The following is a 17666-nucleotide window of genomic DNA, read 5'->3' as shown; positions in this document are numbered from 1 at the left end:
GGGGGAGTGGGAGAGGGAGAAGCAGGCTTCCCGCGGAGCAGGGAGCCCAATGCAGGGCTTGATCCCAGGACCCTGGGATCATGACCTGAGCCGAAGGCAGACGCTTAACGACTGAGCCACCCAGGTGCCCTACCCTATTCTTTTTCTATTTCTCTCCCTATTGGTGCCACCATTTATGCAAGTGAGAAAAATATGAAATCATCTACAAATTCTCCCTGTCTTTCAGAATCTGCATCTAATTTGCCAACTAGTTCTATTTCTACTTCTTTCATGGTTCTGGAATCATTCCCTTCTACTCTATCCACTACTGTCTTAGTTCACTTCATCCTCACTTATCTCTTGATCAGTTACAGCAGCAGCCTTGTAACTTGTCACCTTGCTTCTCATCTCTTGTGCTCCTGGTCCATTTTCTGTATTACTCCCAATTGTCTTTGCAAAGTCTGTATCTAATCACATGTGTTTTCTCTCTAAACAAACATCTTATTTCCCCCCAGCGCATACGTACCAAACTTCTTTGCCTGGCTCCTAGAGCCCACTGTTTTTGTACTCAATCTGTCTCTCTGCTCTTCTCTCTAAACAATCCAAGACCCATAGGACAGAAGCACACTCTGTTCTCTTATACCTCTCTCCCTTTGAACAAGCTGTCTTATGCCTTCTATCCCTTTTTCTCTGCCTGGTGAACTCCTGCTTATTCTTCAAAGCCTGATCTAAGTGGCCTCTTCTTTTTTTTTTTTTTTTTTAAGATTTTATTTATTTATTTATTTATTAGAGAGCGAGTGAGAGAGAAACAGCATGAGAGAGGAGAGGGTCAGAGGGAGAAGCAGGCTCCCCGCTGAGCCGGGAGCCCGATGCGGGACTCGATCCCAGGACCCTGGGATCATGACCTGAGCCGAAGGCAGTCGCTCAACCAACTGAGCCACCCAGGCGCCCCCTAAGTGGCCTCTTCTAATGCTTTCCCAAGAGTGTTGGTCATTCCTGCTTCTCTCGCTCCATTTCATCTTACAATATACTCAGTTATAACCCATGCCTCTCTGTTTGAGCATTACTTGTTTTCACTTTTGTCTGCCTTTCATACCGTGAGTCCCAAGAGAGGGACTTTATCTTACAATTTTAATTTTCCGATTCTGTTCCAGATACTCAGTTGGTACTTAGATTGAATGAAAAGTTATCCTATAATGTAATGGATTTTATTATGAAGTGATTGTTCTATATAGGGATTATTTATCCAGCCTAAGAATTCTTTGATCTGTGTAGCTCTCCTGCTAAATATGTGCTAATTGGTATTTCATTTCAGATGTGAGATGGAAAAACAAATTCTGGGGCAAATCCATGGAAATTGTTCCCATTGGCACAACCCATGTGACTCTGCCAGCGTAAGTTCTTCTGTGGTTGGGAACTGCACAGAACTTAGGGCCAAGATACAGCTTTAGGAATGGGATCCCCATTATACCCCATGGTGCTGAGTATATGGTTGGGTTTTTTTTCCTTTTAATTGGTTTGACAGTAAGTTCAAATGTAGCTCATTTTGACAAGCTCACATTTTCTTTCCTTCAAATGGGAATGCTACCTGGAAACCAAAGTTCCCTGAACAGAAGCTTTTAAAAACTCATTTTCACTTTCTAATGAAATCAAGAATGGTAGTTTTGCTTTAACATTGTTGTCCTACCTCACTGTCAAAATTCCTTTTAAGAAAAATATGATCTTGATCCTACAGGGTTTATTGATCCTCATTTATAAAGCAAAATGGCTTCGAGGGTGGCTTCTAGGGTGGGGCCAACAGGACTCAGGTGCTCACTTACTAACTGCAAATCCTTGGGCAGGTTACTTAACCTTCCTGATCACTAGTTCCCTCACCTATAAAATGGGAATAATAAACCACCTACTCTGCAGGACTGTTGTGAAGATTAAACAGGTAATATATGTAAAGCACTGAAAAAAGTACTTGGCCCAGAGCCTACGCCATGTTAAGTGTTTGGTCTTATTACCATTATCCTCATAACTGTTATAGGACTCTGTGAGTAGTACCTGAATACTTAACTCATCATAAAAAGGTTTAAGACATGTATCTTTTTTTTTTTTTAAGATTTTATTTATTGATTTGACAGAGAAGGAGACAGCAAGAGAGGGAACACAAGCAGGGGGAGTGGGAGAGGGAGAAGCAGGCTTCCCGCCAAGCAGGGAGCCCGATGCGGGGCTCAATCCCAGGACCCTGGGATCATGACCTGAGCCGAAGGCAGACACTTAACGACTGAGCCACCCAGGCGCCCCAAGACATGTGTATCTTAAGATTTATATATGATAGATATGTGTCTCTGCATATATATACATACACACACACGTGTATACATATGTACACATATAGATGTGTGTATTCATGTATGTGTGTGTGTAAAGAGAGAGATTGTGAGATCACCACACCTTCCCCATTGCCTCTTCCCTTTTCTAGTCTGATAACTTAGACAAATCACCTCTGGCTCTCAGTTTTCTCCTCTGTCAAAAGAGAGAATGGGTTTTTCCAGGAGATCGCCAGCTTCTAGTGAAATCCCTGGCAGCTTCCGGAGTGCCTGACCCTGCCCACTGTGGCCTGCTGTGGCCCGCTGTGCCTTCGTGTCTCCTCAGAGAGCGGAAGCTCACGAGGCCCAGCACGGCTTCGGCCCTCAGTCAGTGTTGGTTCCATAAATGAAGAAATGAGTAATTCATCCTGTGACTTATTTTTTTTAAATAGCTATATTTGTTTGCATTTGCTGCTGGCTCTTCTGGGAATTGTTAATGTCACTGTTTCCTCCTTTTCAGCTTCGGAGATCATTTTGAGTGGAACAAAGTGACCTCTTGCATCCATAACATCTTAAGTGGGCAGAGATGGATTGAGCACTACGGAGAGATTGTCATCAAGAACCTGAATGATGACTCCTGCCACTGCAAAGTGAATTTTATAAAGGTAACCCAGGTGGCCCCGTGAGCTCGACCCTAGAAAGGCCTTGGCAGAGCTGGGGCCCAAGGGCACAGGATATCTCAGGGAACGTCTCACCTTCCCCTTTGTGCCATCGGACAAACAATGCCAGGAGCTCCCTGGTGTCCCCCCTCCCAACGTCTCTCACCTGGATCAGGACCATGGCCCCTCTGGCCTCTCTCCTTCCACTTGTATTCCGCTATGGTCTATCCTCAAGGCAGTAGCCAGAGGGACCCTTTTAAAACATAATTCATCATGCTACAATATGGATGAACCTTGAAGACATTATGCTCAGTGTAAGAAGCCAGACACGAAAGGACAAATACTGTATGACCCCACTTGTGGGGTACCTAGAGCAGTCAGACTCCTAGGGACAAAAAGTAGAATGGTGATACCAGGGGCTGGGGGGTTGGGGAATGGGAGTTGGTGTTTAATGGACACACGGTTTCAGTTTGGGAAGATGAAAAAAGTTCTGGAAATATATCATGATAATGGTTGCACAACACTGTGAATGTGCTTAATGTCACTGAATTGTATGCTTAGAAATGGTTAAAGGGGTACATTTTGTTATGTATATTTTACTAGAATTTAAAAAAAAGTCATGCTGTATATCACAGAAGGCCCCCCCTACAACTTCCATCTTTCTCAGTACAAAAGCCTGCCTCCTGACCATGCCCACAAGCCCCTGTGTGGTATGCGCTGCCCACCCACCCCATATGTTCACACACGCGCACGCACATGCACACCTATATGAACACACAAGCCTACACATGGCTGTAGGCACACACCCCTACCTATATGTGCATAGGTCTGCATGCGTGCACGCACACCCCCACTCCTTTCTCTCCAGTCTCAGCTCCCACCACCCCCTCCTCCCCTTCCTTCCCCACCATCCTCTGACCACATTGGCTCTCCTCTCTCCCCCTCCTTCTGCTTGGATCCCTTTCCCCAGATCCTTCCGTCATCAGCCCTGCCTTTTTAGTCACTTTCTGTCACATCCCATTTTCTTCAAAGTGTTTCTTCCCACCCAGAGTTAACTTGCTCACTGTTGGTTTACTTGGGGATTTTCATTTTCTGTTCCCCACACCCTCCTCACTGTCCCTGAGTCTGGAAAAGCAAAAGCCTGATCTAATCTTGCTCACTGCTGGAGGCTGATGTGTGGAAAGGCTCATGAACATTCGTAGGGTAAATGAACAGATTGGCCAAAGGCAAAAGCATGGAATAGTCTGCTTAACTTTCCAAGTGCTTTGAGTCCCTTAGATTCCTCTTGCCCTTAAAAATTTCATGTATTTAAAATGGTCTTAAAGGAGTATTTGCATTTAATTAAGGTCAAAATCCTAAGCAGAGAGATGAGGCTCTAATTGTGGAATTTCATGCAGTACCTCTCCACACCACCTATAGCTGCTGGGGGACATTATGGAGAGGTGGACTGGGGTCGTTTTTATATCCTATAATTCAGACTGGGATGTAGACAGATAAAAAGCTAATAATAGTGTTTGGGGTGAAATAAAAATGAACCTGCCTCGAAAACTTCATGGAGTCTCTCTGCAAAAAGAAGAAAAGGCAACCTGGAGTAGGGATATATGCCCCCGTCCAGGTGAGAGCACCTGCTTCTCAGCAGCTCCCCCCAAGAAAATGTGCTCGAGTCCCCTTTCTACCATCCACCTGGTACTCACACACTTAGGGCCAGAGGATCAATTTCTGTGGCTATGAGAGAGGAGGGAATTAGAACATTGGGTGTGCCCCCAGTGTTGAAAGAGAATCTGAAAGCAGATGTAGCCCTTCCCAGATGCACCACCTTCCTCTGTGGCATCCCACCATATTGCCAGCATTGGATTTGTCAGCAAGTATCTGTAACAGAAAATCTGACTCCTGCTTCCAAATAAACTTAAGAACCTAGACAGCATTTGTTTCCCTTTTCCTCCATTTTTACGTGAGTAGAGACCTCAGGTTTATGTTTCTGATGCAGCTCTGTGATGTTGCTGTCCTCTGTCCTTCCTCCCATCTTCCCCACAGACATAAAATGGGGAAACCAAACCACCAGAATATGGCCCCAAAATGCTACTCAACTTTATTGGCTTCCAAATACGGATTCTGTTTTGGATGAAAATAGCACTAGGAGTTTTGATTTATGAAGTAATGCCTTCCATTCTTTCCTAGAGATTTTTTAGGGCAGGCAGGTAGTTGGGAGACTCGGCAGGGAAACATCCACTCTAGGGAGTTCGACCCCCCTCTGCTGGCCAGCTTGCGGTACTGTATAAAACCCACAAGGCTGAGCTGGACTGAGCTGCTCTCAGATCAGGACCAATCCACAGGGTAAATATGGGTCACATCACGTTCCAGTGGATTGGATGAACAAATCTAGTTTGGGGGAGAAATGATGGGAGAAACAGAAAATTGGTTGCTTTACAAAGGAGCCTCCTTTATTGGTTTACAAAAGACTGTCTGGTTCCTGTCGAGAAAAAATATATATGAGTTACTTTTCTCTGAAATTGTAATAGAGCCATGGTGACATCCACAGAACAGCTATTCCGGGGGGGGGGGGGGGGGGGGGGGGGGGGGTTTAAGAGCCAACCGCATTACTTGGCCGATGTGTGAGACCTGAGCCTTTCCTTCTGATGTTGTATGTAACAAAAGTAGGGGGAAAAACCTGTATCTCTCACAAATGTTGATTGTTGTGTTGCAAACTATAAATAAATAAAGGGTTAGATGTTAAATTTTATTAAGTAATTAAAAGTATGATTTTAAAAAAAGCCAGAACCCGGAACTGGCAAATTATATGCAATGTAGAATCATTCCTATGGCTTTTTTTTTTTTCCTTTACTTTTGTTTCTCTCTTAATATCTGTAATAAGTTGACTCCAAAGTACTAAACCGCTAACTCTCATTTGAATCCTAGGCGAAATACTGGAGCACTAATGCCCGTGAGATTGAAGGTACAGTATTTGACAAGAATGGAAAAGCGGTGCATCGGCTCTTTGGGAAATGGCATGAAAGCATCTACTGCGGTGGCTCCTCTTCGTCCGCTTGTGTCTGGAGAGCGAGTCAGTACCCCGATTAATCAGCCTCGGGCCAGGGGTCGGGGGGCATGGCCAGAGGAACTGCGGGTGGGCTGGCATCAATGTCCGCCCTCTAGGATCTCCAGCCTCTACCAGCTTTGAACTCTGTTCGAGCCACCAGCCCCTCTTTCATTCACTAGGCCTATCTCAAACTCATCCTCATGCTTATCACCAACACCTCAGGTGGTCTGCTAGGTCCTGGCTTCTTCATCCCAGAGCAAAGCCATGGCTCATCCACGGTTACTCTGTCCGAGGAGGTCTTTCAGGCTACACACATCACCCCTGTGCCTCTCCTGGGCGCTGAGAAGCAGTGGCAGTGAAGTACAAGAGGTCATTCTAGAGTAAGAACGAATAAAGAGAAAACTGTTACTAGACAAGTAGAGTGACCTGGGGCTTCTATAAAGTTACGGGTCGCCCAGATTCACCCAATACCATTAGCCACTCTGATCTCTCCTGTAATTCTAGAAAATACTGAGCCCTGGAAGCAGCTATGGGGAGGGCTAGGGAAGCCAAACCTTCATAACATGTCCCCCAAGACATTTTAAGACTTTTGTCCATCTTCTAATCTGATAAGTATATTTCTAAGTCTTGGCCATATTATAAATGATTATTCTGAGATACCACCATTAGTATGCTTTAGGCTGATCAAAATAAGACAAAAAACCATTCTAGTAGTATCTTAAACCATTAGGATGTGTGCTATTACTTAGCAAGTAAGGGGTTGGATGGCCCCACGGTTGTTATACAGGCAACGTTACCTTTGTCAAGAGCACAGACCACTGACGACACAATCCTCCAGTCCCAATACGGCAGTGATGTGTCCCCTCATGGATGTAAAATATTTATCATGATTCAAGACCATATCCCCATGTGACAGGTCACTAAGCAGGAGAGAAGCGAGAACAAAAGAGTTGTCTTCTCTTGTGTCTCTCTTTTTTTCAGGAAATATTTACTAGGATTCCCCAGCAAATGTATCATTAAGTCTTGTCAGCCTCAAGTGGGTCCAAACCCATCCTTGAGCCACTCAGGGGCAACTGGGTAGACAGAAGAGATTCAGATGGGCTTAGATTCACCCCCAAGGGAGGACACAATGCCACATGAACAGATCAGTTTCCCATTAGCAAGTAAGAAAGGGAAATAAATGTAGGGTAAGCAACCAACAGTGTCTCTTTCACTGGGTAGCAACCATATATGGTCCCAGGGATGGCCATGAAGCCAGAATGAATTGGCACCAGTGGCCACCTTCCAAGCTTTAGAAGTTCAGAGAGACCCTCACTGTCCTTTGCTTAAAGTATGTATCAGAGATGAAAATTGCCTTCCTCTTTGGGATGTTATAGTAGCACCTTGACAAAGCACATGGTGGGTGTGAACTGTTACGCTTGTTGTTGTTGCTCACTGACTTTGTGTTTCTGCCTTGGCCATGAGCATCCCTGGCCCATCTTCAAGAAGAACCACTGTCTTTACTCCGGTGGTTGGGAGACTGGGCTGGATTTTTGAAGGCACAGTAGGAAGCTTTGCTACGATTCTCATGACTAGGGTACATGGAGGATTAGAGTTAGAATTAGACAGAAAGGACTCCTGAAGCTTGGAAAACTGGGTTTGCAGAATAGTTCAGGGAAAGTGTTTGTATTCGTACATGAGAGTAACTCCTGCTAGGCTAGGAGTGGATTTTATTAGCCTGCATTTGGTTTACTCAATATGGAAACTTGGTATTTTTAGCTTGATTTTTAGTTGGGATTCAAGTTAGAGCAATACACTTGGATTAGACCACTTGGGCTGCTATAAAAAATACCACAGATCAGGTGATTTAAACAACAGAAATGTGTTTTCTTACAGTTCTAGAGGCTGGGAAATCAAAGACCAAGGTGCTGGCAAATTTGGGTTCTGGTGAGAGCGTGTTCTTGGCTTGCAGTCAGCCACTAGATCAGGGCTGCACCCGTTCAACCTTATTTAACCTCAATTCCTTTCTTAGGCTCCTTCTCCAAATACAGCCATAGGAAAGGGTAGGGCTTCAACATATGAATTTTGGAAAGATACAAACATTCAGCCCATGACAGTGCCCCTGGCCCCCGCAAACCACACCCTTCTTACATGTAAAATATTTATTCCATCCTAACAGCCCCCTAAATCTTAACTCATTCCAGCATCAACTCTAAAGTCTAAAATCCAAAGTCTCAGCTAAATATCATCTAAATCAGGTATGGGTAAGACTTGAAGTATAATTCATCTCCGCTGTGAACCCATGAAGCCAAAATGTGCTTCTAAATACAATGGCAGGACACCCGTAGGATAATTCCCATTCCAGAAAGGAGAAATAGGAAAGAAGAAAGGGGTGATGGCTACCAGATAAGTCCAAAACCCAGTAAAAAAAATGCCATTAGGGGTGCCTGGGTGGCTCAGTCGGTTAAGCGTCTGCCTTCGGCTCAGGTCATGATCTCAGGGTCCTGGGATCGAGCCCCGCATCGGGCTCCCTGCTCGGCGGGAAGCCTGCTTCTCCCTCTCCCACTCCCCCTGCTTGTGTTCCCTCTCTCGCTGTCTTTCTCTGTCAAATAAATAAATAAAATCTTAAAAAAAAAAAAAAAGAAAAATGCCATTAGATCCTAAGACAGCAGATGATAATTTTTGGCTCAATGCCCCGCCCTCTGGATCCGCTGGGGCAGTGGCCCTGCTCCCAAGGCCCCCAAGGCTCTGGGTGGTGGCAGCATGGCAGGTCGAAACTGCAGCAGTGGCCCCACCCTTTGAAAGGTGGAGGCAGCCTCCCCCGCCCCTGGCCTGTGTAGTCTGGGCCTGTGGTGGGAAGGGCAGCTCTGATGATCTCTGAATCACCTTCACTCGTTCTTCCCTTTACTTGAATGATAACAACATGTTCGCAGCTGGAGAGCTGGATGGTCCCATCCTGTAGAATGGCAGTAGTCCAACAGCCTTACTTCATTCGGTCCTATTTTCTCTGTCCCCTTCACATCAGGCAGCATTTCTGCTGGTATAATCCCATGTTTACTCCTGGCTTCAGCTGAACTAGATTTAAATTTAAATATGTAAGATTTGGAGGGACAAGAATTGGTTAAAAAGAAGGGCAGGCATGGAAGAGAAGAATAACCTTGACCACTTGCTATGGGTTCCACACTACTCTAGGAACTAGACAGAGTTCCAGGAGGATTTGACATCTCTTAAATGAAAAATGGATTCGCCAGAGTGAGAGTCTTGTTCGTCCGGAAAAAATGGACCCAGGGTTCTTTTTAACGTTTTTATTATTATTTTTTAAAGATTTTATTTATTTGACAGAGACACAGCGAGAGAGGGAACACAAGCAAGGGGAGTGGGAGAGGGAGAAGCAGGCTTCCCGCAGAGCAGGGAGCCCGATGCGGGGCTCGATCCCAGGACACTGGGAACATGACCTGAGCCAAAGGCAGACGCTTAACGACTGAGCCACCCAGGCGCCCCTTAACGTGTTTATTTTTGTAAAAAATTATTTTTATTTTATTTTATTTCTTTATTTATTTTTTAAAGATTTTATTTATTTATTTGACAGAGAGAGACACAGCGAGAGAGGGAACACAAGCAGGGGGAGTGGGAGAGGGAGAAGCAGGCTCCCCGCAGAGCAGGGAGCCCGATACGGGACTCGATCCCAGGACCCTGGGATCATGACCTGAGCTGAAGGCAGTCGCTTAACCAACTGAGGCACCCAGGCGCCCTGTAACAAATTATTTTTATAGCTTACACAGTATAAAAACTAAATGGCATTACATGAATTCCCTATATGGCCACACAAAAGAGGTCTGATCCTTGTAGGTAGAAGAAAACTTCTAGAGAAAAAGATTTATAGAGGAACATTCACCACCAGTTTGTTAGCCAGAATACTTTACTAGAAATGGGAGGATTTAGAGCTGAGAGAGAAAAATTATAGCTGATCTGAGATGAAAAAGGTGAAGGAATTAAAATGTAATGTAAATGGAAGGCAAGTTAGAGATGAATGATTTCTTTTTCTTTTAGATCCCATGCCAAAGGGCTATGAGCAATATTATGGCTTCACACAGTTTGCCCTGGAATTAAATGAAATGGACCCATTGTCAAAGTCTTTATTACCACCTACTGACACTCGATTTAGACCAGACCAAAGGTAAGCACTTTTTAAAAGATCTTTATCTCCAGAGATGTAAAACTCCTTATGAAAAGTCTTACTAACAACTCCCAGACCACCAGAGGTGCCCGAGAGAGACAGTGTCATCAGGAGTAGAGGCCTCGGGGGCCTTGCAGCAATCATGTCCTGGAAGGAAGGGAGCCCAGCTTAATTCTACGGGTGGCCTGACCTTTATTCATCAGTAGAGCCTTATTTCAATCGAAATATCCGAAAAAGTATTTATTTTTAAGAGTTTTATTGCATCCAATAATACAGAACTTATTGTGTATCTGAAAGAGTGAAAAGCACCCAGCTCCCTAACCCCTCAGATTTAAATTATTTTGGTGCATAAAAATCTAACTTCTGATCCTACGTTTGCTGGCAATAAGCTGTGTAAACTTTCTTAGTCCCGGTTTCCTATTCTGTAAAATGGACATAATTATCTCTGCCCTTGGACCTAATTTAAGACTCCAAACCCAGAAAGGAAAAAAATATACATATATTTGGCTTTATTTAAGAAAAAAAAAACCCTTCTTCATGGCAAAGTAAAAAATATGTATATATACATTTATATATATTTTTATATTTTTAATATATTTTTTATATTTTTGTGTGTATGTGTATGTATACATATGTGTATACATACACATATACATAAGTGTATATATACATATATATACATACCCAGAATTAAATAGATAAATGACAAACTAAGAAATCTATGTTTGCAACTCATTTCATGAATTGGTTCCAGAAATCAAGATGAACTCATTAAAAAAATGGACATAGGAAAATGAACTGTTCACAAAATAGGAACTGCAGCTCTCTCATAAACATATGAAAAGATGCTCAGTCTCACTGAAAGAAATGCATATGTTTAAAAACATGTTGACATACCAATTCTTCACCTACCAGCCAGCAAAGATTCAACAGTCTGATGTGTTCTGAGGCTCCCGGGAAAGGGAGTGGTGAGGAAGCAGGTGGGATGAGAGATGGGGACGAAAGGGACAGATTCCTCTTTATAGATACAATTTTTTGAACCACGTATGTATCACCAATTCCACAAAGAATATCTTCCCTAAGTACCGCAAAATACCATTTTTAGGGTTGGAGAGGGTTCTTATGGATAGGGAAGCATATTGAATCTCCAGTTCTAGACACAATTCGAGTAGTCACAATGACAGTATTTTCTTGGCATTTGTGTTCCGTTATTTTCCCCCTCACTGCCCCAGGTTCCTCGAAGAAGGGAACATAGAAGAGGCTGAAATACAAAAGCAGAGGATCGAACAGCTGCAGAGAGAAAGGCGGCGGGTCTTAGAAGAAAACTGCGTGGAGCACCAGCCCCGGTTTTTCAGGTGCGCGCGCCCATCACGCGGGTCCTGGGCTGACAGGGACTGGCGACACCTGAGGCTTCTGGACGAAGGGAGGGGACGCCCGCATCCCCTCCCCAAATGCGAGCGTTCTTGGCGTCTTTCTTGATCCGGAGTGCTAAAACCTCTCCTCTGGAAAAATGGCACGTGCAAGGAGTCTAATGCTTGGTTTGCAGAAGTTCCAGAACACTTCAGTTTGGATGTGGAACATTTACTATTCATTTTAAAATAACTTGCCATTCAAGGTCTTGTTAAAAGTAGACGTAAGGATTTAGAAGGGGCGGGGCACCTGGGTGGCTCAGTTGATTAAGCAACTGCCTTCGGCTCAGGTCATGATCCCAGGGTCCTAGGATCGAGGCCCACATCGGGCTCCCTGCTTGGCGGGAAGCCTGCTTCTCCCTCTCCCACTCCCCCTGCTTGTGTTCCCTCTCTCGCTGTCTCTGTCAAATAAATAAAATCTTAAAAAAAAAAAAAAAAAAAAAGGATTTAGAAGGGGCATCAGAGACCATCGGCGCTCCACCCCCTTTCATAGTAACTGAGAAGAAATCTACAGAAGGCCCCAGTGAAATGTCCTGGACTGGGGCCTGGCCCTCCTGCCTACATGCCAGGGCTCTGTACGGTTTGGGGGGCTTTTTTGTTTGTTCCTTAAAAAAATAAATAAACAAACGAGGCCCACAGAGGAAAGCAGCCGATTCTTGCCCTGCCGGTTCCACCCCTCTCTTACTTTTCAGAGCAGCCAGAGCTTTGTTGTTTGGGTTTTTTTTTTTGTTTTTGGTTGTCATTGTGTTTTAATGGACCACAGTACCTCCTAAAGGCTCACCAGTAAGGTACCTGTTAAATTGTGGTCCATTTCTACAATGGAATATCATGCAACTGTTTAAAAAGAAATCAGGATTCCCTACTGCCGGAGTCACCAAACTTGTCCTATAAAAGACAAATGGTAAATATTGTTAGCTCTGCAGGCTGTAAGGTCTTAGTGGTAATTACCCAAGCCCACTGTGCAACATAAAGGCAGCCATAGACAATAGTGAAGCGAATGGGCATGGTGGTGGTCCAGTAAAAAGGGATTAAGGTTAAAGGGGGATCTACCTATGAATAAGTCACAGAGATGAACAACACGGCACAGGGAATGTAGTCAATAATATTATAATAATGTATGGTGGCAGATGGTGACTACACTTACTGTGGTGACCACTGATATAATGACATGTATAGAACTGTTGAATCAATATGTTGTATACCTAAAACTAATATAACATTGTATGTTCATTATACTTCAATTAAAAAAAAAACCGCAATAATACGAAGGTAGGCAGAAGGCTGGATGTGGCCGTTGGGCTATAGTTTGCTGACCTTATTGTGACAGTGGAAAATGATCTCCAGTAGATATTGTTATGTCAAAAACTCAAGGGGTAGGACGCCATCCAGGGCTGTCATTGTGTAAAAAATGGGAGAGGGGTGGAGTGTGGGTGTGTATGCATGCATGCTCATACATGCATGAAATTTCTCTGAAAGAGTGAAGCTTCTAAGATCGTTGCCTCTGAAGAAAAAGGACTGGAGTCTGGGAGATAGGAATAGAAAGAAGACTTCTACTATCCACGCTTTTGGACCTTCTGAATTTTTATCTATCTAATATATTATCTATTCAAAGAATAGTGAACCAAGAGTCTCCTGACTCTTACGTCTTCTAATTCCTTCTGTTTTTAATGCTAACTTATAACTTGATATGAACAACCTGGTTGATTTGTAGCTTTTACATAGTCACACCCAAGGTGGTGGCCGTCATCCCAGCCACGTTTTATGTATGACAGACTCTTCCCTTATCCATGCTTCTCTCAGAAGCACCATTTTTCGCAGCCTCTAAGTTTGAGAAGCCGAAGTCAGAAGTAACAAAATCGTTTCCGGGCTTCCTGTTCCCTCACAGTCCCCGTATGAGACTGTCAGGGATATTGTATATGCACATGGAATGACAGCCAGGCCCAGGGTGGGGGGGGGAGGAAAAGAGGGAAAGGGAAAGAGGGGTTATGACAGTATTTTCAATAGCCTTCAAGAAATTCTTTTTATCTTTCGCAGAAAATCCAACGATGACTCCTGGGTGAGCAACGGCACCTATTTAGAACTTAGAAAAGATCTTGGTTTTTCCAAACTGGACCATCCTGTCTTATGGTGAAAAAGGAAAGAAGAATGATACACCCTTCTACTTCTCCTGTGTTTGCTTTCCGAAGCCACACACCTGTGTCTGTGTATTTAAAAGAAATTACTTAGAATGATCGCCTGTGCTTAGCTTAGCATTGTAAGTATTTAAGTATGTATTTTCTTCAGTAGGTTTCTTTACAATTTCAAATGTTATCACGATTGTTTATATGAACGTAGAACACCTTGATATTTCATTTTATATATAAACTATTTAATAAAAATGAAAGATTGAATGTTAACGTGTGGGTTAAAAAAGAAGCTTTAACACTAATTTTCCAAAGGTTAGGAAAATTCAAATTAAATTTATGCCTTATAAAATTGTGTTGGAGAAAAAAATTTATCTCTCCCAGGTGCATTAAGAAATACGGATACCCAGGGTTACTCACTCATGCATAAGCTACCCAGGTTTAATTTGGTAGCTCAGATATCTTTTTGCCTCCGACAGCTCTTGAATTGCTCATACAGAACAATTCTGCTGGTGCTGGAGTCTGAAGAATATTTGCATTTGCATTTTGGTGGTTGGGAGGATGGTATAAGATTAGTGGAATGTGTGTTTTTCTATCAAATAGATATGGCACCTTCCTGAAGAGGAGAAAGCATTTGAGCTCATCCCTCACTAGAGGAGTATTGCCTTATGTGCAAAAGTGTACCCTGTTAGGCAGAGAAATTGTCATCAGTCTGAGAAATTCCCATTAATTAAATGCTATAGGGGCATCCCAGAGACACAGTAGGAGATTTCTCCTTAGTGAGAACGGAACTCTTGACAAGTTAAACTGTTTTTCGCATCTCACTCCCACCCCCAGTTTCCCCACACTTTACCACAGCTCTGTTGAGTATGGAATGTTCCAGTTTAGTCTAAAACGTACAGTGCATTCCACACAACAGTTTGACTTTCTAAAAGTTTAGCAAAATAACTGATTATTTTAAATAACTCAACAAGTTTTTCTTAAATACTGTTTTGGTGTTTTCTACCTCTTAATAACACCATATTTTAGATCTTGTATAAAAAGTTTGACCATCTGCCTTATAGATAAATGTAGAGAATTGATGTTCTTCCTTTGTGTTGTGTTCTGATAAAGGTTTGACTTATCTCTTTCCTATACTTCTTACTCATTTCACTCTTGTGAGTTTTGCAGCAGTCTTAAATAATACAGATTATAACTACTAGAAGGGGAAACTTTGTCATTTTAAATGTTAAAGTACAATAATACAATTTGTGCAGTAGTTGAAGTGTTATCAAAGCAATGCCAACTTCTGCCCAGATTACATTAAAACCAAAGCCTAATTTTTAAGCCTTTTACTCTGATGTCCATAATAATCCTATGGAATATCAAGTATAATGGTGTAGTAAAAAGATTTCTCCAGAAAACACTTAACGGATATTTAAAGCATTTCAGAGCATGTAGAATTCTATGAATGAAAAGTAGAATAATAATGGTAAAAAAGAATGCATGATTTTTTCAGGGTCACACCAAATAACCAAGTAGTTGGACAGCATTGCATTTTCAAAATGGAGAGTTTTAAAGTGGGTTAGTAGCCTTTTGGAATCTGCAAGTGATTAGCATTTAAAAACAATACATAGCTCATTAAATATGACATTCATTCCTTCCAAATCAAGGAGTCAAGATGAATACAATGCGAATATCATTTCCATTTCTAGGCAGTTTCGATGACACCATCAAATTCTTTGGTATATATGCTTTGTTCTTTTCTTTTCAAGCATGTATCCAAATTCTCCTCACAGACAGGAAAAAGCAGGCTGTAGATTTAAGGATACTCAAGGGAAAACCAAATCTAGTTTTCAAATTATGAAGGAAAATGTAGACTTTTAGCAATACTGACTACCAAACAGGCCTCCTCTAGAAGCTGGCTCCAGAAAGACAAACAAACAAACAAACAGAAACCCAGCACAACAAAAACAAGACATGCAGCCTGAAGGCATGTAGCTCTGTCATACAGTATCTGGGAATTTTTTAATTGTCCCACTGCTGTTATTTCAATTGACTTTATGCTTTATTTTGGAATCACAAGGATAAATGGACCAAATACCACCATTGTAGTCATCTTATTTGAGATGGAAGTGGTGATAAATTAGAATATGACACAGAACTATATGCAAATTTAAAAAGCTACGAGTCAGTACCAGCCCTATAAAGGGCGTTTCTGAAATTTAAACAGCTTAGTGGTGCATCCTGTTATTAGAGTCTTAAAACTACCTTGAGGGGGAAATGGCTTCTTTCTTCCTTCAGTCCCTATCCTCAATAGCACCTTCCCATCTCATTTGTGTTTCTGGGGCATTTTCTACTTTTAAGACAAAGAAAACTGAAACATGGCATTCTTTGGGAAGAATGGAGGTAGAGTTTAACTTTCTGGACTTTGAAAACCCCAATTCAATCATTGCAATCACTACGCCATCTGAGATACATGCTTAAACCTCCCTTTTCTTCCTGATTATTCCATCCCAAATTGATGGCAAATTAACATATATATTCTTGGAAACGGGACTGTGGGCAGTCGACTACCTTGTACTTCATATGTGCCCGTGGCCTCTGTCGATTACCCCAAGCTGCAGATCATTCTGGAAGAGTCCAGCAGCCTCCTGTGTAGCCTGGCAGCAGATCCCTTCCAGCTGCAGGTGCCAGAGCCTCGGCTGGTATTTCCCGGAGTCAAATGTAATCATCAGAATCCCAGCACGACTCTCCCTGCTCTTCACCTCCCAGAAGTCAGGCTGCTTCCGGGACTAACTGAACAGCCAGAGTGCACTTTAGGCCAACAGTCCAATCCTCCATCAAGTCCCTAGAGTGCCCCAATAGCCCACGGTCTTTGTGTGCTTCCTGTGGGGCTCTCTGGAAGAGAAAAGTATACAAGCTAAAAAAACAAAACAAAACAAAAAATCTCTTCATGTTTACTTCATTTGAACTGCTGCTTTTCTCATGTTCTACCTTTAATTACTTCCAGTAAATCACTTGCTTGGGCTTCAAGGACTGTCCCTCATCTGTATTTTCCAGATTTATGATGAGTGGTCTTGTTCTACTATAAACAGTGTCAACCCTAAAAGAAAAAGAATAAAGTTTTTATTTGGCTATTGAACCTTGCTGTAGGCCTACCACATAGTCCATGAGTTAATTATATTATGCCCTCAAGCTATCATAGAATTTTCTCCGGCCTTTTAGTTATGAATAGGAGCAATAAAGTTGTTCTTACGATGTTAGGAATAATAGTTCCAATGTATTGGCATAATTCATTTGAATGTCTTTCATTTTGATATTAACATTGGCATAAATCTATTTTTGCTACCAGATGATAGCTATTTTCATGCGCTCAACTTCCCTCTGCGTTGTATAAATCTGTTACTTGGTGTTAGTCTTTATTTTTCTGTGTTGGAAATATTTATCACAAGAGTATCTTTAAATCATGACAGAAAATGCAAACCATTTTCTGAGACTTTTGTTTTGAGTTACGCAATGATAAGTTGCTAATGATGATTTTATCTTCCTCCATTACCCTCAGAGGATACTTTAAAAAAAAAAAAAAAAAAGGATACCTGTTAATCTTCTATCTAGCTGTGTGTAAGATTATTTTCTGTTTAAATCCCACCCTTCCGCCTATATACCCCATTCTCCCCAAAAACTTCGTACTCATTTGTTTATCCCCCTCATGTAGCTAGTTGACGGTGAATAAACAACATGGAAAAAGGGCCACCTTTGTCTTTGTTTTTCCAGGTTAATGGGTATTAGTGGCTGCTGAAGGGGAACAAGACGCTAAGCTAGGCTCTTTTGAGGAAGAAACATGCTTGGTTATCTAATGTGATAGAGATTTGAAATAAGAATACCCTGGGACATAAACTGGGAAACCATAAAGTTGCCATACTACAAATGTAGGTCCCTCAGCCCTTAGGAGGGGGACCTGAGGCAGCTGGAGCCCCAGACAGCCCCCAAGGAGCGCCCTGTGTTTACCCCAGCAGACTATGGAAAG

The 17666-nt window shown here is 42.5% G+C and overlaps 1 protein-coding gene across 3 annotated transcripts in view; it reads left to right on the top strand.

Annotated features, from left to right (window-relative positions):
• Nucleotides 1-17229, top strand: part of OSBPL3 (oxysterol binding protein like 3) — a 173543-nt gene extending 156314 nt beyond the window's left edge. Inside the window, exons 17-22 of one of the 3 annotated variants that reach the window (XM_035020763.1) lie at nucleotides 1295-1373; nucleotides 2794-2938; nucleotides 5849-5993; nucleotides 9999-10125; nucleotides 11358-11480; nucleotides 13569-17229. In XM_035020763.1, the coding sequence (XP_034876654.1) occupies nucleotides 1295-1373; nucleotides 2794-2938; nucleotides 5849-5993; nucleotides 9999-10125; nucleotides 11358-11480; nucleotides 13569-13665 (716 nt within the window). In that variant the 3' untranslated portion in view covers nucleotides 13666-17229. Of the gene's footprint in view, nucleotides 1-1294; nucleotides 1374-2793; nucleotides 2939-5848; nucleotides 5994-9998; nucleotides 10126-11357; nucleotides 11839-13568 lie in introns of those variants that run through there. The other 2 variants (XM_035020765.1, XM_035020764.1) reach the window with 2 other exon arrangements.
• Nucleotides 17230-17666: the final 437 nt, after the last annotated feature.

This window comes from Mirounga leonina, unplaced genomic scaffold (assembly GCF_011800145.1).
Source record: "Mirounga leonina isolate KUSES-001 unplaced genomic scaffold, KU_Mleo_1.0 Mir_174, whole genome shotgun sequence".
Taxonomy (NCBI): Eukaryota; Metazoa; Chordata; class Mammalia; order Carnivora; family Phocidae; genus Mirounga; species Mirounga leonina.
The sequence above is the reverse complement of the archived record's forward strand: the minus strand, read 5'-3'. Positions and strand labels throughout refer to the sequence as shown.